Consider the following 22,242-nt stretch of genomic DNA (forward strand, 5'->3'; position numbering starts at 1 on the left):
GTGTGAAAATCTGTTGGATGTAGAATCCCAGATCTTAATGAAAGATTCAAAAAGAAGCCCGCATTGCCAAGTTACTGCACAAGTTATCAGTCCCTTATTATCTTCCCTTTTCCCTGATCTAGCATTTCCAGTTTCTCAACTCTTCCCACAAACAGGAAAATAGGGGTAACAGTGTATCCTTCCCTTTAACTTCCCCAAACTCGTCTGAGCAAATCATTCAGAGATTCAAACAAGATACTGGGGAGGTCATTCATCATCACCCGCTTTGCTCAAATTAAAGCTAAATGAATCAAATCAGCAACAGCAAGCAGACCTTAAATTACAAGGCTAATTTAATATGAGTACACTTTCAAATCAATCTCTGTTATCAAAGATAAATTCAGAACTGAAATCCTTTCCCAGGTGGTAATTCTAATGGATTTCATCACCTTTTTGAACACAGAAAATAAAAATACTTCCTGTTAAAATGCGATTTCACTTTTTACCATTTTACCCATGGTCTCAGTCCTTTCTTTTGAACAAACCTAGAAAGACGGCTCTCGACATTCTTCAAAATGTACTTTACTCTTAAGTCGTTCCAATAATTACAGTTACTGATTTCAGACCTCTGAGTTTCCAAAAAAAGAAAAAAAAACAATTTCCCTTTAAATATATCACTAAGTAATTTTTGGTGCATTTAATGTTGTTGTATTCAGACTTCAGGCACTGTAATTATTCACAACATTACAATGATTCTATGTCTAACCTACGCCAACAATTATGAATCCTAAAATGGTTTCCAAGGTAGTTTGATTCTGTAGATTATATTATGATTGAATTTTGCCTTCAAGATAAATTGTTGGAAGAGAATTTTAAAGCCCTGCAATACTTCTGCTTTGAAGTAGTGTTAGTACATATTTCTTTTGTCATACTTAATATTTAAGCTTCTTCTGAACTAGGAAGACAGTAGACATTGGAAGATGCAAATTTCCTCAAACTACATTCTACACCAACTCCAGTTAATTTTGTTCAACATTCAATATTTTCCTTTAAGAGAGCAAGCAGATGGTAGGCTAATTTTTAAAAACAGAATTTTTGCTCTAAAATTAATGACACAGCTAACAGGAAACAACTTTTCGATTTCAGCTTCATGAGAACTAGGCAAAAACTAAGTAGACTCCGTGACTATTTTAATCACTTTGGGTTTCTTTCTTTCTTTTTTTTTTTTTTTTTACCATGTCTTTAGGATGATACGCCCCTTACATTCTAACAGACAGCTCAATAAGGCTTAAAACGCTAGAACTGAAAAACCACCAGACCACCTCCCGCACACCTGTAAATGACAGAGAAGCATTTTATTTGCCCCCATACATTCGCTCAATGTCTTTGAGGTAATGGTTCTTCAGTTCCTTTCTCTTCAGTTTGAAAGCATCAGTGACCAAACCGGTTTCAGGGGTCCATGGCTCTGGACTCAAGCGGACCTTGATAGGAATTTCAAATCGCTCCAGATTCACTGAAATGAGAAAGGTAGGGGGAAGGTGGGAGAGAGGGAGAGAAAGGGGAGATGGGAAGGAATAGTTAATTAATGATTCTGGTGCCTTCCAATTTCATCGTAGAGTTCTCAAACTATACCTGAATTGTTTCAGTTGAATACAGTTTTAGCCTACAGAGATTTTATTCTACCATATTGCTACCATATGTAGGAAAAGTCTTCAGAGTCTTCCTATTCGTTGTTTCTTCTGCCTGTGATGGTCTTCCCTTTTGGTAGCTGCATGGCTCATTTCCTTACTTCATCCACGTGTCTACTCAAATGCTACTCCTCGGGAAGGCTTCCCTGACCCTTCAGAACAAATGTCCCCATACCCTCTTTGGCCATCCCTTGGCACGAGATTTTCTTCAAAATACTTATCGCCACCCCACACATCATGTATATTTGTCTCACCTGCTAGAACATAAGCTCCATGAAAGCAGAGTTTTTGTTTCGTTCACTGCCATCCACGGGGCCACATTAAGAGCCCTCAGGAAATACATACGTATGTATTTATTCATTCTGCAGGGACCTAAACCGCTAGCCAGCCGTTCTTCTTGAGCTTTACTATGCATTCAAATTAGAATCAAAAGGGGGATTGTGAATTTCACACTTAAATGGTCTCAAGAATTGAGGCAGCACATACTGCACCTGAGTTAAACAACTCAGCACATGCTGAGATGTCAGAGCACAGAAGAAAATAAGGACACAGAATCAATCATTAGAGTACTCAGTAATTTTAAATTCAATTACACTCCATCAAGTTACTATTAGTACAAGCTCATTCCTAAAATCCTGGAGGCCCATTAACAGCAATGTTAATCTACAGATGAGCTTTATTTTTTTAAGTTTATTTATTTTGAGAGACAGAACGCGTGTAGGAGGTGCAGAGAGAGGGAGAGACAGAATCCCAAGCAGGGTCCTTGTTGACAGCGAGGGAGCTCCCAGATGAGGTTTATTTTATATGCAATTATTTAAATCAGCAATTTTGGGGCACCTGGGTGGCTTAACTGGTTAGGCCTCCAACTCCTGGTTTGGGCTCAGGGTTGTGAGACAGCCCCGGCAGGCTCCTTGCTGGGTGTGGAGCCTGCTTAAGATTCTCTCTCTCCCTCTCTCTCTGCCCCTCTACCCCCTGCTCATGCTCTCTCGCTCAAAAAAAATAAAATAAAATAAAACAGCAATTCTGAAGGAGCACATCTGCATGTTTAAAAACTACTGCTAAACAGTCTAGGTGACTTTAGAAACAACTTGGTTTCAGTGACAAGCACAAAAAGAAATCAAACTCAGGGATGTTTTTGACCTACTACCAGTCCTGAGTTTTTCAAAAGCTGGATTAAATTACTGAATTTCTCATTAAAATGAGAGAAAAATATAAACTGGAGTGTGGAAAAATAATCTTTCCCATTACACAGAACCAAATCCCTAAAAGTAATACCTGAACAGGAACATGAAACTTGCCCAAATTAACCAGGTCTGCTCTGTTGATACATTACAGCTCAGATATGGGGGAGGTGCCAGAAATAAGCCCATCTGTTCCCAAGGTCACATCTGGATGTTAAGGATACAGTTACATCCTCACCTATAGATTTGGCTCCCAAACCTTTTATTTCATAATACAGTAAAACCTTGGTTTGCGAGCATAATTTGTTCCGGAAACATGCTTGTAATCCAAAGCACTTGTATATCAAAGCAAACTTCAAGATCCATTGGCCCAGTTGTGGTCATGTGATGTTCAGCGTCATGGACTATTTGCATTGCAACACATCGCTTGTTTATCAGGTTAAAACTTATTGGAAATGTTTGCTCATCTTGTGGAATGGTCACAGAACAAATTACTGGCAATCCAAAGTTTTACTGTACTTCCCTTATTTACATAAGTCCTATTCCGGAAACACTGATAAAATCAGGACAAGGTAGGCATATTATTTCAGTTGCACACAAACAAATTTAGGTATATTTATAAAAGTGACTCTATTTAATCTTCATGAACTAAATTCCTGTTCAAAGGGGGAAAAGGCTACATTCTGGGAAATGTACATTTTGGGAAATTTCATTTTGGGAACTCCTAAATATTATCTAGTACCACAAGCTTCAGAGAACAATGGGTAATACCCCAGTTTCTTATAAACAGGATACACTGCCAACAAGTGAGAAAGAGCAGGGGGAAGAAAAAACAAACAGGATTTTTACATGTGGCATTTTATATGAATTATCTGCAACATTATGAAATACAGCCTGCAGGTCGCAGCAAATATTATTGGGTTTTTTTGTTTCCCTAGCCATTGGTAGTTGTCAAATCACTACAAAACTTTTCAGTTTGTATTCTTATGATAGATAACCTGAAAGCAAGTCCCACTGGGGTTAATGAGATTGAAACTAACAATTAATTTAAAGCTTGTTTCTCAGAGACGTGTTTCTCCCTAATCAGCTATGGTTTCTTTCCAGACCCCACTAGCAAACCCGCTAGATGTCTCTGCAGAGGCATAAACTGAAGGTCACGGATATGGCTCCAGCCTGTGAACAAGCATTCCTTCCCCGAGATAATGAGCTTGACACCGATCCAGTTTATACTGACTCACAGAGCATGCACCTAGCCCCTCACCTTGTCCTAAGAGGACCTCCTGAAGGCTGGGGCCAAATTTTGTCTCCTTCTAATGGTAAGTCTGCACCGCAAAGTGAACATGGGACGTATGTTACTTATATGTGCAAGCTCCATCTTTCTTCATTCAGTTATAAGTTTCCCAGCCCTTTTTATCAAGGTGCATGTAATCCCAAACCCTATGATTATTTTTTAATAATTTTGTTTGAGAGAGCGAGTGAGCACAAATGGGGGAGCGGCAGAGAGGGAGACACAGAATCTGAAGCAGGCTCCATGCTCTGTGCTGTCAGCACAGAGCCCGACATGAGGATTGAACTCGTGAACTGTGATATTATGACCTGGGCCAAAGCTGGACGCTCACCTGACTGAGCCACCCAAGGTGCCCCCCAACCTCTATGATTATTAATAAAGAAAAAAAGAAGAGAAAAGAAAAGAAAAGAAAAGAAAAGAAAAGAAAAGAAAAGAAAAGAAAAGAAAAGAAAAGAAAAGAAAAGGAAAGGAAACCTTGTCCTGTCCCCCTTCAGGAAGGCAGATTTGAGGCTTGCCCTTCTGTCTCTTTGTTTGGCTGCCTCTTAAACCCTTTCCTTGCTGCACATTCAATGTCTCAGTGATTGGCTCTGCTGAATGTCAGGCACGTGAACTCAAGTTTGGTTACAAATGTGGTGAGCCAGCCAGGAGCTCATTGCACATGGTTTGTCGGCTCCCAGCCGGGAACAGGAGTCTGATGATGAGTCCAAGCAGCTGCCTAGGCTCCTTGTAGCAGGGACAGTTCCTGGGGCCCCAGCTGGACTGGGCACCAGACCTTTGCTGCTTAAATTTTGCAGCAATAGTTTTGGGGTTTGGTTTGGACAGACCTCTCTTGAGGAGTACTTCACGTGGGATGGCACGTGAGCTTATTTCTTCCTCCCATTCAGTTGCCTTCAAATAGGGGGTTTTGGTTTGGCTCTCTTAGCTTGAGTAGGAAGCCATGTGGTTGAGTCAGTAAACCTCTGACTTTTAAGAAGAACTAGCAAGTAGGAAGCTGTTTCGTTCAGTTGGTGAGGTCCCGACTTTTGACGAGGAACCAACACTCTTCTGGGCTTTATTTATTGTGTTTCTTGCTGCAGTGTTTGGTACCTTTTGATCAAATGGGCCACATGCTAATTGGAAAATTGGAAATGCCTATTCAGTTCCCAAATGCAACCCTATGGGCTGTATTTCCCCAAACTTGACAATGTTTCATTATGAACCCATGAAAAGGGGGAAAAAATGGAGGCACGTGGGTGGCTCAGTCGGTTGAGCATCCAACTTCGGCTCAAGTCATAATCTCACAGTTCCTGAGTTGGGAGCCCCGTGTTGGGCTCTGTGCTAACAGCTCAGAGCCTGAAGCCTGCTTCAGACTGTGTCTCTTGCTCTGTCTTGGCCTCTCCTCTGCTGGCGCGCTCTCTCTCAAAAATAAATAAACATTTTTTTTAATTAAAAAAATGATCTTCTTTTTGCAACATGCAACACTGCTTGGCCACAATGTTCATTAGACTCTGGAGAAAAATAATGAACTAACAGACCCAGAAATTATAATGTTATCTTGCAATTAGCTTTGTTCTGTAAAAGGAAAGAAATGGGATGAAATACCCTATGTTCAGTTTTTTAGGATGCTGTATTAGAATAAGCCCATGCAGAAGAAACGTAATATTTTTATTTCAACACACAGAGACAGACTTGGAAATTGGGCTTTTAATGTCCTCTCCACAAATATTAGTAAAACAAAGGCTATAAGACTTTGTTTGTATCTTGTGTATTTGTGTGTCCATAGATGTTGTAAATATATATGGGTGGTACTGTTAAGATTAATTTATAAAAGAGCTCTATTTAGTTGGTTTATAGGCAAGAGCTTGCTAAGAATTGGGCATTCTTGGGGCTCCTGGGTGGCTCAGTCGGTTGAGCTTCCGACCTTGGCTCAGGTCATGATCTCACAGTCCATAGGTTGGAGCTCCATGACAGGCTCTGTGCTGACAGCTCAGCCTGGAACCTGGAGCCTGCTTTGGATTCTGTGTCTCCTCTGTCTTTGCACCTCCCCCACTCACACTCTCTCTCAAAAAATAATTGTTAAATTTTTTTTTTTTAAAAAGAACTGGGCATTCTTAAAACTCAGAAAGATAGAAACCAACCCAAATGGTTTTCAAGTTCACATGATCTGCAAAAACAGTCAGTATTAAAGCTAATTTAAGGTTGTTTGTTTAATTAAAATGGACATGTCTTTCAAGTTGCCAGCATTAGATGTAAAACTACTTTTCTGCCTGCATTTACTTAAGTCAAATAAGTTGATAGGATCTGTTACAATTTTTTTAAAATATGCCTTGGGAGAATGACTGTGATATCTTATAAAGTTTTTATGGGTGATCAAAATATAATTGTTGAGAGCAAGTAAATTAAGATAAAAAGGTTTCTAGGTAAGCTTTTAAATAGCTTCCAAAATCTTTGGTAACCTGAAACCTTAAAGTTAAATTCATTAAATATCCAGATCATTTCCAAATAAGAGAAAATAATAAAACATTCCTTACCGACCATAGGTTTATGCACTTTTGGTTTCTTTATTACAGAGAATCTAAAGATCAAGTGGGGTCTCGGGGCACCTGGGTGGCTCAGTTGGTTAAGCATCTGACTCTTGACTTCAGCTCAGGTCATGATCTCATGGTTTGTGAGACTGAGCCCCGCATCAGGCTCTGCATTGACTGTGCAGAGCCTGCTTGGGATTCTCTCTTTCTCTCTCTCTCTCTCTCTCTCTCTCTCTCTCTGCCCCTCCCCTAGTCATATGTGCTCTCTCTCAAAAATAAACTTAAAATAAAATAAGACAAAACTAACAAGATAAATTGGGGTCTCTTAGTAAACATGTTTTGCGCTTTATTAAGAGATTATACTATGAAAAGTCATAGGTTTCTAAAAATTATTAAATAAACTCATAAATGTGCTGAGCTAAAAAATTCTGGTGTAAGAGTCAGTTCACAATTGGTTACTATTAGTTTTCACTAGAAATTGAAGTTTATAATAGTTAAGAATTCTAATAAATGTAATTAAGACTACTGGAAAAGGGGAACAAGTCTGTATGCAAAGAAAATGGTGTACGAAAGTGTTGAATCACTGTATCGTACCCCTGAAACTAATATTAACAGTGTATGTTTACTATACTGGGATTAAAATAAAATTAAAAGAATAAAAATAAACCAAAAAAAAAAAAAAAAACCAAAGGAAATGAGACATGTAATTCTGGTTAAAAAAAAAAAAAAAAGGTATGAAGAATGTGAATACATTTTTGTTGAGGGAAAAGGATTTTGTCCTAAAATAATGAGGCTAGTTATTTAAAAAAAAAAAAACTGAAGGGGGCGCCTGGGTGGCTCAGTCGGTTAAGCATCCGACTTCAGCTCAGGTCATGATCTCGCGGTCCGTGAGTTCAAGCCCCACCATCAGGCTCTGTGCTGACAGCTCAGAGCCTGGAGCCTGTTTCGGATTCTGTGTCTCCCTCTCTCTCTGACCCTCCCCCATTCATGCTGTCTCTCCCTGTCTCAAAAATAAATAAACCTTAAAAAAAAATTTAAAAAAAAAAACCGAGGAAAAAAAATCTTTTTTTTTTTTTTTTAAGAGAGAGGGGGTTGTGTACAGACAGAGAAAGAGAATCTCAAGCAGGCTCCATACTCAGCATGGAGCCTGATGCAGGGCTTGATCCCACGACCCTGGGACCCTGACCTGAGCTGAAATCAAAGATTGGATGCTCATTGGGTGTTGTATGTAAGCCAATTTGACAATAAATTATATTAAAAAAAAGAGTGGGACACTCAACGGACTGAGCCACCTAGGCACCCTGGAAAAGATCTTAATGTAAAAAAAAAATTATGGAGGGTTTACAAAGGGAAATTTTTGAAATAGAATTTTATGTGTGGTCAGGACTAAACTTGTAATAAATGAGTTTTAATATTAATAGTACACTAGTATAAGACTGGAATTTGTTTTTTCTCTGTGTTAAGATAACAAAGTTTTCTTAGATTGTTGTTATGCTCTTGATAGAAAATTACAAACAAAGGTTTTTCTTCATCTGCCTGGAAAAACAATTTCTATGTTTTGTCTTTATCAGGCCATTGAAAATACTTAAGAAAGCTGAATCTTCTCCATATTGAAAAAGCTAAGTTTTGCTAATGCCTATGCAACCTTCTGTGTTTACCTTTAAAATCTCGTATTGTCATCTTGGTTAAACAGATAATTATTAAGTTTTGTAATGATCTGTAATCTTATTTCGGTATGTATTTTAAAACGTTCTGTTATTTTTGACAAACTTCTCCAAATTCAAATTCTAAATGAAATCTTTTCAACCAATTAGGCTTATTTATTTGGTTTGTCAAATTACACAAGAAGCATTGTCAAATAAGTGCTGATAAACTTTTTTTTTTATTTGTTTTTTTTAACATTTATTTATTTTTGAGACAGAGAGAGAGAGAGAGAGCATGAACAGGGGAGGGTCAGAGAAAGAGGGAGACACAGAATCTGAAACAGGCTCCAGGCTCTGAGCTGTCAGCACAGAGCCCGACGCAGGGCTTGAACCCACGGACCGCGAGATCATGACCTGAGCCGAAGTCGGACGCTTAACCGACTGAGCCACCCAGGCGCCCCAGTGCTGATAAACTTTCTTAGGCTATACTGTGTAGATAAATGTTATGACTGTTCCAGAAATTATATAAAATTCCTAAGGTCTTGATATGTCCTGGTATAATGTCATCACTTGTAATTCTGATTACTGAAATGTTATGTGTTGCAGAAGTAACCAAATTTGCCTGTCAATTGCATTATAATAAACTCATCAGATTTTTAACCATGGCCAATTTTTACGTCTTTTATCATTTACAGACAGTTATACTTTTGCTCAGATGCTTTTACAAAAGCATCCTGCAAATGTGTTTCATCATGAGAGAGATTCATAAAAAAGACTTTCAACAATTACAGGTTTCTGATAACCTTAAGATCATAAAACTAACACTGGTTAAGAATCCAGAAAAACTGGATTCAAACAGAACAAAAACAACATGGGCCTGAAAGAACTGACAAAGAGGATGATATTTTTTATGACTCTTGTTTGAAACATGCTGGCTCTCTAATGTTGGCTCTTCCAAATTAAAAAAAAAAAAAAAAGCTTTTTTTTTCTTTTAAGCTAACTGGTATATAGCAATTTGATGAATTATACCTTTGTAAGCACAATCGAAACATTTATCTTTTCCTCCCCACTTGGTCCCCCCAAAATTCAAAACTCCCAGTGATTATTCTTATTTTCATGGCAGTTACAATTGTTTGCTGAAGTTCAGTAAGAATCTGTTCTCCTTGTAATAAGACACCACTGGAAACACTGGTTATATTACCAAGGCTTTGACTGGAATGTCATATTTGAGGGCAACATGCACGGACCTGAACAGGACCAGACAGCTTTAAAGAACTAAGGTTCAGGGGCACCTGAGTGGCTCAGTCAGTTAAGCATCTGACTTCAGCTCAGGTCATGATCTCCTGGTTTGTGAGTTCGAGCCCCACGTTGGACTCTGTGGTGACAGCTCAGAGCCTGGAGCCTCTTTCCAATTTGGTGTCTCCCTTTCTCTCTGCCTCTCCCGCACTTACTTTCTCTCTCTTTCTCTTTCTTTCTCAAAAATAAATAAACATAAAAAATAAAACAATTAAAGAGCTAAGGTTGAATTTATGGATCCAATAGCACCCCTGGGAAATATCAGCCTGATACCTTGCTTACAGAGTTCCCTGCAGCCATTCCAGGTGAGTAAAGAAGTCACTTCCTGGCAGGTGCAGGAACCTCAGGATATCTTGGTGGGGCCAGGGGGAAACCTCAAGAAGGGAGGAATCCACCCAAATCTATAGGTGTTGCAGGCAAGTCTGAGGGCAATTATTTGGCTTGGCTTCTTAGCCTCAAGAGGCTCTTAAAAGTTCAACTCTGGGGCACCTAGGTGGCCCGGTCAGTTGAGCATCCCTTGATTTCAGCTCAGATCATGACCCAGGGATCGTGGGATCAAGCCCCTCATTGGGATCCTCGCTGAACCTGCTTGGGATTCCTTTTCTCTCTCCCTCTGCCCCTCCCCCACTCGAATGTGGGTACATGCACTCTCTCTCTAAAATAAAAATAAAATTAAAAGTTCAATTTGAAACTTCCTTATGAAAAGTTCCAGCAAAGCAGATTCAAAAAGAACATATATGGCCAATCACTATTCTTGCTGCACTTATGTAAATAATTAGGCCAAGTTAAAACTGGATTTATTTTACAAATAAATTCGTCTAAATGTGGCAGATCTTTGATGGAAATGAGGGTGATTTAGACAGAAAAATTATGTTTCAGTAATACAGCTTTGTGGGTGTTACATGCTAGTTCTAATTACCTGTTTTGTTGAGTGTTTGTTGTTTCCCCATAAAACTGGGCTGGACAGTCAATTCTTCTGGTTTCCTCGGATATCTAGCCATGACTCTTCAAACTAAGGTTTCCTATTTTCTCCCACTCCCTTGACTTGAAATCATTTAAAACTAAAACTGGGGGCGCCTGGGTGACTCAGTGGAGCATCCAACTCTTGATTTCTGCTCAGGTCATGATCCCAGGGTTGTGGGATTGAGCCCTGTGTCAGGCTCTGCACAGAGCATGGAGTGTGCTTGAGGTTCTCTTTCTCTCTCTCTCTGCCCCTCGCCCAAGTTTTCTCTCTCTCTCTCTCTTAAAAAAAAATAAAAACCAAATAACTAAAACTGCCCTTTTCCTCAAGCGCTCTAAACTGAAGCTAGACTGCTCAAAGTAAACTTCAGAGAAATTGCCACAACAGCTCATGTTTGGAAAATCTTCTTGCCTATTGTTGTATCGAGGCCACTGAGAAAGGTCGCCAAAGACATCTGAACTACAAACCAGGAAAATCTGTCAGACTGCCACTGCCTGCCCTCACTCCATCTAAAGATGCTTCAAGCCTGGGGACGCCTGGGTGGCTCAGTTGTTAAGCATCCAACTCTTGATTTTCACTCACGCCATGATCTCACGGTTCATGAGTTCGAACCCTACATAGGGCCCTGTGCTAACAGCGTGGAGCCTCCTTGGGATTCTCTTTCCCTCTCCCTCTATCTTTCTGCTCCTCACCACCACCCCCACACACACACACTCTCTCTCTCTCAAAATAAATAAAAACTTAAAAAAAATGATGCTTCAAGACTGACATCTAGAAACCTTCTCACTGGCAGCACTGGGTTTGTAACAACCACTAACAAGGGGTTTTCTTTTGTTTCCATAGAAATTCCACTTAAAATTAATTACTTGCTTGCTTGCACAATATAGCCCTAAGTTTGAGATCCCGCTGGCATCACTGCCTCCTGAAATGGGACAAGTGTTCTAACTGAGCTGACCTTTTCTCAAGACTAAGACTGGTTCATGCGATATGGAGCAAACTTCTTACCTAAGGTCCAGAACAGAACAGTTGAACCCCGGCTACTAGTGAACCATGTTGATCTGTGTGATGTTTTTCTAAGAAAAATCTTGGTCAAAGGGGGTATCTTCCCATTACTTCTAACCAGCCCTGGGTTAGCCATGCCTTGGCAGTTGGAAAATAAGAGAAATCTACTTATTTAAAAGTTAGGTTTCCCTTTCTCTATCCGCAATCTCAATGAAACCAGTTATTGTACCAACCCTCTTAAACCTTTTTATCAAACAAAAAGGGAATGAACACCAGATGGGAGTTACCTGCCTGGTTACCAAGAGGACAGATTTTGACATCTGTCTGGGAAAACATTTTTTACCCTGGAGGGGAATCAGGGCTCATGATCAAGAATCTTTCTATCACCTTAGGCATGCTCACCAACAAAACTGCTGTTGTTGTTGCCCAACAAAAAAGAAAATAAATGTGTTAGCCAAGGTAGTGTTTGATAAGCACGCTGCTTTGGACTATGCTTGTAAAACAGGGTAGGATATGTGCCAGTGCTAACACAACTTGCAGTGTTTATATAATTCTTCAGATTAAGAACAAACTCATTCAGATAAAAGCAGAGAGTAAGCCACTTGGCTACAGTAAATTTCCCCAGATGGGTCTAGAGAAATTGATTTGGTTAGTGGACTCTTTTCCCAGATTCCTCAAAGGACTAGGTCAATGTTACAGGGAATACTAAGATTTGGGTTATCTATACTTTACATTAATTAGATAATGTAATAATCAAATATGCTTTCCAATGTTGTTTCAAAACAATCAAAAAAGGAACTGATATTTTGGTCATGCCAAATGTACATGTTAAGTCAAGTACCAGGGAATATTTCCAAAGGGGTACAAAGTTGCTTCATTCCTCAAATCCAGAAACTGTGCCCTTTTGCTGCAGGAAGCAGCCAGAGTGGCCACTGTCCCAACTCCTTCAAGACACAAGAGAAAGCGAAACCATGCCCATAAGGTTAATGAGGTTGAAACTAAAAGGAAATCTGAAGCTTGTTTTTCAGAGATGTGTTTCTCCCTAATCAGCTATGGTTTCTTTCCAGACCCCCACTAGCAAACTCGCTAGATGTCTCTGCAGAGGCATAAGCTGAAGGTCACAGATATGGCTCCAGCCTGTGAACAAGCATTCCTTCCCTGAGATAATGAGCTCGACACCCAATCCAGTTTATACTGGCTCACAGAACATGCACCTAACCCCTCACCTTGTCTTAAGAGGACCTCCCGAAGGCAGGGGCCAAATTTTGTCTTTTAATGGTAAGTCTATACCCCAAAGTGAACATGGGATGTATATTACATGTATGTTTGCCAAATGTGCAAGCTCCATCTTTCCTCCTTAAAAGTCATAAGTTTCCCCACCCTTTTGATCAACATGTATGTATTCCCTGGCACTATGATAATTTAAACAAAAATGAAAGCAACAACAACAACAACAACAACAACAACAACAACAAAACAACAACCACCAAAAAACTGTGTCCTGTCCCTCTTCGGGAAGGTGGATTTGAGGCTTGCCCTTCTGTCTCCCTTTTTGGCTGCCTCTTGAACAAACCCTTTCCTTGCTGCATACTCGATGTCTCAGTGATTGGCTTGGCTGCGTGACGGGGCACACAAACTTGGGTTTGGTTGCAGACCTCACACTTCTATTTAAAACATGAAGAGGCCCGCTATAAAATTTGTGTGCTTTCAGGAAGTTTTAGCTGAACACAGTCAAGACTATTTTATACTTTTTTGCCTTAAGTCTCTGAAGTTATAACTGGAAGCAAAAGGTTGGCAAGATAAATATTTCGTGGCACAGAAAAACTAGGATTTATACATTTAAGCTCACGATTACTGTGTATTTTCCAAATCACTGATTGTTCAATTTCATGCCTCAATCTAGGAAAGTTATGGGGGTCCTGCAGATCCTAGAACCTTATTCCATTTTTCACCTGATTGTGATCCAGGTTGACTTTCCCCATTATTGCTTTTACACAGTGAAACGCACAATGACAAATTATCCAAGTCACATTTTACCCATTAGTACATTCAGCGGGTGACTAAGAATAACAGCCTATTTGCTGAAATACTTTTTGAAATACTACATGAAAAAAAATTCTGGTAGCCTGGTGATAACAACATAAAAAGTGTGATATGTCAATAATACTATAACTGACAAAGTCATCTTTGAGGAAAAAAAACATTAAGCGCCTGTCTTTATGGTTATAAAGCAACTTACCTTTCAATCTGATTATGTTAACAGGCATCTGTTATGTAAAACTTTATAGTGTCCACAGTTAACTACAAGCATGTTCTTCTTGGGGAAAAATAGTTTTTCAATTTCCACCCAGTAGCTACTATTACAAACCATATTTTTAAGCCAAAATGGAACCTAAGTAGTTAACTAAAAAAAATAAATTATATGTAGCCTAGTTAGGGAAACAAGAGTGCTTGTGTACTTCTGATAAAGGTATAAACTAGTCTACAGTTTTTCTGGGAGAAGAGGGAGTTATGTGACAACAGAGAGGAAAAAGCCTTTTAAAAATAGACATTTTCTTTGACTCTGAAATTCCATTTCTAGGGATTCATAGTAAAAAAATAATTAAAAAAATAATTTGAGTATGTAAGATATGTGTTATATTTGTTTACAGTGCAGGACAGAGGAACTCACTTAAAAAGTCCAACAAAGACTTAAGTGGATACCCTGATACTGGAATACTATTTAGCTGTTAAAAATGAAATGCAATTCTGTATCTACTGACTTAGAAACAGGTCAACGATGCTGATGGGTTGGGTATGTTTACCAGAATGTAAGGTCACCACCCAAAATAACTACTGTAATCACGTGATTTTTACTTCCTCTCTTATAATTTTCTGTACTGTCCAGCATTTTACAATGAATATACATAACCTAATCAGAAAATGATATTTTCACTTTTTAGGAGGGGAAGCAATAAGGTTAAAAACTGGGTTAATTTTAAAAAAAAGAAAAAGAAAATTTATTGGGGCACCTGGGTGGCTTGGCCAGTTAAGCATCTGACTCTTGGTTTCAGCTCAGGTCATGATCTCACGGTTCGTGAGTTTGAGCCCCACTTTGGGTGACCTTGAACCCTGCTTCGGGTGAGTCCCAATTCTCTCTCTCTCTCTCTCTCTGTCCCTTGCTCACTTGGGTCCTCTCTCTCTCTCTCAAAAAAAAAAAAAATTAGGTTAACAGCCTCCAATTAACCATGAGGAGTTCACAGTTTCTCTATGTTCCCCTTGGAAAATCATGTAAGCAGTTTAAAATAATTTTTCAAGTGAAAAAGTTACTAACCACAAGGAAACACCTGAAAGGAGAGAAAGAGGACACTGAATGAGAGTTCAACAAAATTTTGGAAGACCTAAAGTAAGCAAACTAGCAGTAACTGACGGGGAGCCAAGAGAGCTAAAAGCTAACGGCCAACAGAGGACACTGACGAGAGGCAAATGGACCCCCTGAGCCCATGCCTCTGAAGACAGAGATGAGGGATACACTGAAGAAAGAGGGTTGGCGCTCAGCTTGCAAAGAGGACAGCTCTTCTCCCTGATCCTGCTCTTCCCCAGCTGGGCTGGAGACAGGTTTTCTTTTCGGAAAAGCTGAACGAGAGAAACTCTGGACTCCAGGACACTAGGTACAACAGAAGGAGGGAGTAAAGCTGAGATGAAAAGGATGCTGTGGGGGTAAGAGCCACCCACCCTGCCCCCAGCCCCATTCCAATTTCCTCTTTTTGGCTACCAGAATAGGCAGTGAGGCTAACATCCTCCAGGCAAGGGACTGAAGAAGTCTGCTTTCTAGAAATGGAATGACTCAAGACACCAACATATGAATAGCCTGTTGGTAAAGCCCAGTGAGCTTTCCAAACAGTATTTTAGTGCCTCATTCTCAAATATGAATGGACAGACAAGGATCTGCAGATATAGGAGAGGCTGTGACCAAAACAAGCAGGAAGTGGAACTTGGAGGAGATAGGCAATAACAGGAGAAGAATCCTTCATAAAAGGAGTCCCTTGAACATCCTCGAAGGAATAAGAGACAAACACACTGACTGCATTCATGAAAGAGCAACAGGGTGCTACTAAAAGAACATGGAGGAAATGGGAACGAGCTCTTGAAAATTAAAATTCTGATACTGGAAATGGAAAATCCAATAGCTAGAAGAAGTGATAAAGTGGAGAGGCTCTGGGGGCGCCTGGGTGGCTCAGTCATTTAAGCATCTGACATCAGCTCAGTACAACAGAAGGAGGGAGTAAAGCCGAGTAAAGGAGGGAATAAAATTCATGGTTCGTGAGTTCAAGCCCCACATCAGGCTCTGTGCTGACAACTCAGAGCCTGGATCCAGCTTTAGATTCTGTGTCTCCCTCTCTCTCTGCCCCTCCCCCACTTATACTCTGGCTCTCAAAAATAAATAAACATTAAAAGTGTTTTTTTAAAAAAGTGGAGGGACTACACCAGAATGTAAAACAAAAAGGATGAGATGGAAAACAAAAGATAATAAAACCAGAGGATGAAAGCAGGTGGTCCAACAGTCACAGAAACGTAGTCCCAGATAAAGACACAAAGAATCTGGATGGGGAAAAACTATAAAAATAAGAAGGAGCAAACAGACAAAAAAGATAAATGGGTATTTCCCAGAACTGAAGGGCAGAGATCTCTAGATCGAAGGGGCCCACACCAAGTTAGTATCCACAACAATAAATGGTAAGAGATCCACACCAGGGCACCTCATCATGAACTATCAGAACAAAGATGGACCATTCCGAGCACAGGCTGGGTGACCAGTCAGCAGGGATGCTGTAACATGCAATAAGGAACTAGATAGGTTATTCTACTCTACGACATTTAAGGATCTTTCCGACATACAAATACATTTATATATGTTTCTATATATTTATTATAGTATAATACATAATGTATATATAATGTATGTGTATATATAATTTTTTTTCAAGAGGCAGGTTTTTAAAGCCCTGTATTTTATTATTAAAACAAAGAAATAGACGTCTCAAGGAGACTAATGCACAAGACATCATTAAATGACATCCAGGGACTTCAACAGACAAGTGATTTCTTACTTACTGGCATTGGCAGCTTCTCTAATTTCTTTCAGTATTTCAGCTTCCATGGCAGGGTTATTGCAGATATCGACCCAAGTTCCTTCCACTCCTTTCTGTTGTGCCAAAAGTGTCAACCTTTTCTGATTAGGAACCACAAAACTAATCACATATGACTGATCACTAAAAAATTAGAAAATAACACAAAATAGAAATTAAAACATTGAGAAAAATTGTAAGTTATTGAATGGAACAGTACACATAATTCCAAATACATATTTCTCTTATGTGTTACAGCTTCATTAAGAAGTAATAAAACCCATAGTCCTGGCATAAAGACAGACATTTAACCAATGGAACAGAACAGAGAGCCCAGGAATAAATCATTGCATATATGGTTAAATGATCTTCAAGAAGGGTGCCATCACCACTCAGTGGGGAAATGAGTCTCTTCAACAAACAATGTTGAGAGAATTGGATATCCATATGCAAAGGAATAAAGTTGGACCCTTAGCCCATACCACATACGAAAATAAACTCAAAATGGATCAAGGACCTAAACACATAAGAGCTAAAATTATAAAACATCTAGAAGAAAGCACAGGGAAGAAGATTCATGACACTGGATCTGACAATGCTTTTTTAGATATGACACCAAATGCATAGGCAACAAAAAATTGATAAATGGGACTACAACAAAAATTTAAAATTTCTATGTTACCAAAGGACACAGTCAACAGTGTGAAAAGTCAATTTATGGAATTGGAGAAGATACTGGTGAGTCATATATCTGAGAAGAGGTTAATATCTAGAATATAGAAATAACTCCTATAACTCAATAACAACAACAAACCCCCCCAAATAACCCAATTAAAAAGTGGGCAAAGTCCTGAAACTATAAAACTCCTAAAGGAACACACAGGGGGTAAGCTCCCTTGACATCAGTCTCAACAATGTGCATTGTTGGTTTTGACACCAAAAACAAAGGCAACAAAAGCAAACATGAACAAGCGGGACTATATCAAACTAAAAAGCTCTGCACAGCAAAGGAAACCATCAACAAAATGAAAAGGCAACCTACAGAATGGGAGAAAATATTTGAAAACATATATCTGATAAAGGGTTAATATCCAAAATATGTGAAGAAGTCCTACAACTCAAGAGCAAAAAAAAAAAAAAAAAAAAAAAAAAAATCAAAAAATGGTCAGAGAAACCAAATAGACATTTTTCTAAAGAAGACATACAAATGGCCAACAGGCATACAAAAAGACGCTCAACATCACTCATCATCAGGGAAATAAACGCAAATCAAAACCACAATGAGTTATCACCTCACAACCGTGAGGTTGGTTATCATCAAAAAGACAAGAGATGACAAGTGTTGGTGAAGATGTGGAGAAAAGGGACCCCGTGTGCACTGCTGGTGGGAAGGTAAATTGGTGCAGCCACTGTGGAAAACAGTATGGGCATTCCTCAGAAAATTAAAAAGAGAATTACTGTACAATCCAGCAATCCAATTGCCTGGACAAAGAAATATAAATCCAAAGGAAATGAAAACAAGATATTGAAGAGAGACGTGCATTCCCATGTTCACTGCAGCATTAGTCACAATAGGCAAGGTATGGAAACAACCTGTGCTCATCAGATGTGGGATATATATACGAGGAAATATCATTCAGTCATGGGAAAGAAGAAACTTCTGCCATTTGTGACGACATGGATGAACTCAGAGGGCATTATATTAAGCGAGATAAACCAGACAGAGAAAGACAAATACTGCATGGTATCACTTATATGTGGAATCTTAAAAACAGGAAAAGAAGTCAAACTCCTGAAAAACAAGTAGAAAAGTGGTTTCCAGGGGTTAGGGGAAAGAGGGACAGGTTGATAAAAGGGTACGAACTCTCAGCTATAAGGTAAACAGGGCTTGAAGATCTAATGTAAAAACATGGTGACTACAGTGGAGAACACTATATTGTATAACTGAAAGTGAGAGAAAAAATGTTTAATGAGCAAAGGACTTGACATTTCTCCAGAGGTGACATAAAAATAAATGGCCATCAAGCGTATGAAAAGATGCTCCATGTCACTAATCAATAGCAGGGAGAGATCCCCTCGCACCCATTATGATGACTATCAAAAAACTAGAAACAAGCGTTGGTGAGGAGGTGGGGAAATTAGAACACTTGCGCATTGCTGGTGAGAAGGTAAAGATGGTGCTGCTGCTCTGGAAGACAGTACGGCGGGTCCTCAAAACATAAAAATAGAGCTACCCTATGATCCAGCGATCCCACATCTGGGTAGATACCCAAAAGAACGGGAAGTAGGATCTTGAAGAGATATTTGTGTACCATGTTCATAGCAATATTATTCACAATAGTCAAGGGGTGGAAGCAACTGAAGTTGTCCATCAATGGATGAATGGATACACAAAATATGGTCTATCTGCATAATGGAACATTATTCAGTCTTAAAAAGGAAGGAGATTCTGACACATACAATATACAACCCTGAGGACATTATGCTAAGTGAAATAAGCCAGTCACAAAAAGACAAATACTGTACAATTCTATTTATATGAGGTATCCAGAGTAGTCAAATTCACAGAAACAGAAAGGAGAATGGTGGGGAGCCAGGGACCACAGCCAGGAAAAATGGGGAGTTGTTTAATGGACAGAGAGTTTCAGTTCTGCAAGATAGAAAGTTCTAGAGATTGACTGCACAACAATGTGAATATACTTAACACTAGTCACCTATACACTTAGAAATGGTTAAGATGATAACCATTATATTTTGTGTTTTTTACAGTTACATTTCTTAAGGGGTATAATAAAGCCCATAAAAATAAACCATATTAACGTATAAAGAAAAGGATCTAACCTCTTAGGTTTCTGATTTAGAAAACTTTGACTAGGGGTGTTAACTTCTTAGGAAATTTACTTATGCTATGTCTCAGCTGTTAAGGATGTTGAATGAAGTAAGTGCTGTGGCATAGCTAAGTACTTAGCAAGACACAGAAGGTGTCCAATAATTAGTTAAAACGTCTCAATCATCTCAAAAGATCTTCAAGCTGTTGAACTTTCAGAAATGCGTAACATTCCCCATTGCTGATGAAAATTTGATGTTTCCCTTATGATTATACATAATCACAATTTTTTTTTTTCCAATCATCCTTTTTCTGGAAGTATAGGAGACACAAATGCAGCCTTTAAAATTACCTTTTGGCAAAAGCACAGATGTTGTCTATTAGTGGACAGTTCTTCAATGCAGCTTCAACTTTCCCAAGGGATACATATTCTCCTGCTTGTAACTTCACCAGATCTTTCTTCCGATCTAGAAGTCATGAAGAACGAATGGTAAGTTATCCGGTCCATTTTATTAAGATCCGCACAATTCCGATTTTCCCTCAATCTCATTGCCTTAATCTTTATTTACACAGATACTTCTAAAATCGTGTTATAGAATAATGCTTGTTCATGCACATCCATTACAAGGAAAACACCTAGCTGAAGAAGTACTGGCTAAAATGCTCAGTATTTTATTATAATCTTAAATACTATGATAAAGTTAATGGAAGGGACAGGGTCTTACAGCATTAGATTTGAATGACAGCTCTGCCCATTACAAGCTACATGATCCTGGGCAGGTCAGTTGACCTCTCCAACCCTCAATTTTATCAAAGATACTGACACCTACCTCATATAAGCATATAGGACAATGTCTGGCATACAGAACATGGTTAATAAATGTTAATTCCCCATTTTCCTTATTTGACATTACCTTATTAAAATGACAGTGCTCTAAGAAAGAATGTGCTGGCACAGGATGACACAGCTTGAATAATCATCAGTGGCCTTACAACTCCATATGAATTCTGACTTGCCTACCCATAGCCTGGGAATCCACTCTACATGCCGACAGAAACCCACCTTTGATTCCAGTGCAATTAAGGATCAAGAAAAAAAAAAGTAGAGGGGATTGGTTCTAGATTAAATCATGTTTACCGGGGATTTCCCCAGTAGATCAAACTTCTGTATGAAGAACCAATTTTCCCAAGAAATCTTTAACTACATTCAGGTCAGGTACAGGTCCAGAGACCGATTTAAATGGACCGCTAGAGATATGACTGAGGAAATTTTATGGCTTAAAAAGGACCTGAATGGGACTCTAACAGTGGTCCTTCCCAGCTGGCTAGTCAAATTTTTATTTTAGCTTTTGCCTGATTAAAGGGAATAACAGAAGGGCTATTTTGGAGCTAAAAGTCTATTTCACTAGGCTTAGTGAGGGCAGTGCCAAACCAACTGACATTCTCAGAAGAACAGATTACTGTTGAGGATTTATGATTTTCTAAGGTTCCAGGATAGCTGGAGCCATATGTATAGATAGCCACTAGGGAAAATAATGTGTCCACACTGCCTCTTGGATAGGAAGGAAAATGGTGAGAATGTACTGACCTATAATCTGTAAACATCCATCAGGGTGAAATTCTCCAATATCTCCAGTGCAAAACCACCTTTGGCCATTTTCATCCACAGAGTAATCCTCTGCTGTTTTCTCTTCATTTTTAAAATACCCCATGGAGATATTCTGTCCACCAATTACAATTTCCCCTCTGGGGTTTGGCTTGTCATGAATTGTGTAGCCACCTGGAAGCCATGAAATTAGTTATTGTTCTAAAAGAAAATGTACTTGCATTCATTCTTAACACTCCTGTGCTAATATTTTTCTGCAGATCAAATTTTGTTACTCCTTGGGAGATCATTAGTTTCCATGTATTCACATTGACCTGAGGATAATGGGTAACTGTAATTTGGGGGGTACTGAGGAAGGCGCAATGATAATAACCAACCACCACCCATCCCAAACCTTCCCAATGACAAAATTTTACACTTAGAATGCCACTGAAGCTTGGGGTTCATAGAGCTTTGTTAAGAAAAAATTACCCCCAAGAAGGGTAACACTTGAAGCTGTTTTAAGTAAATTAATAATATGCTGGTATCAATGCATTTCAGATTTTTTTCTAAGGAGGTTTTAATACAGGGGCGCCTGGGTGGCTCAGTTGGTTAAGCATCTGATTTTGGCTTAGGTCATGATCTCACAGTTTGTGACTTTGAGCCCTGCATTGGGATCTCTGCTGTCCACACTGAATCCTTTTTGGATCCCGTCTCCCTCTCTGCCCTTCCCTCTCTTGTGCTCACTCTCTTTCTCTGAAAAATAAAAAAATATAAAATAAAACATTAAGGAGGTTTTAATACAAGAGAGCAGATAGGGAGTGTCTACCAAAGGCAACACCATGAAGTGAGAGGGAAAGAGAAGCTATGGGAAACAGGCAGGAAACTATATTTTCTTAACTTTGGCCTATGTTATGTTTGAGTGAGAGACCGAGCATGAGCAGGGGAGGGGCATAGAGAGAGGGAGTCACAGAATCTGAAGCAGGCCCCAGGCTCCAAGCTGTCAGCAGAGAGCCCAGTGCAGGGCTTGAACCCATGAACTGCAAGATCATGACCTGAGCCAAAGTCAGATGCTTAACTGACTGAGCTACCCAGGCACCCCACCCAGTCACAACTTTAAAACACTGAAATGACTGACAAGAGCTCTAAAATATTTTACCACTACTCATTACCTATTTCT

At 39.2% G+C, this 22,242-nt stretch overlaps 1 protein-coding gene across 3 annotated transcripts in view; it reads right to left on the reverse strand.

Moving 5' to 3' along the window:
• Nucleotides 1-314: 314 nt before the first annotated feature.
• The window catches only part of ACSL4 (acyl-CoA synthetase long chain family member 4), a 53,778-nt gene continuing 31,850 nt past the window's right edge, over nucleotides 315-22,242 (reverse strand). For all 3 annotated transcript variants that reach the window (XM_045472338.1, XM_045472336.1, XM_045472337.1), the window contains exons 12-15: nucleotides 21,066-21,257; nucleotides 19,830-19,944; nucleotides 16,637-16,794; nucleotides 315-1,492 (exon numbers count right to left, since the gene is read on the reverse strand). In XM_045472338.1, coding sequence (XP_045328294.1) covers nucleotides 1,335-1,492; nucleotides 16,637-16,794; nucleotides 19,830-19,944; nucleotides 21,066-21,257 — 623 coding nt within the window. In that variant the 3' untranslated portion in view covers nucleotides 315-1,334. The remainder of the gene's footprint in view (nucleotides 1,493-16,636; nucleotides 16,795-19,829; nucleotides 19,945-21,065; nucleotides 21,258-22,242) is intronic.

The sequence above is a fragment of the Leopardus geoffroyi genome, chromosome X (genome assembly GCF_018350155.1).
Source record: "Leopardus geoffroyi isolate Oge1 chromosome X, O.geoffroyi_Oge1_pat1.0, whole genome shotgun sequence".
Lineage (NCBI taxonomy): Eukaryota > Metazoa > Chordata > Mammalia > Carnivora > Felidae > Leopardus > Leopardus geoffroyi.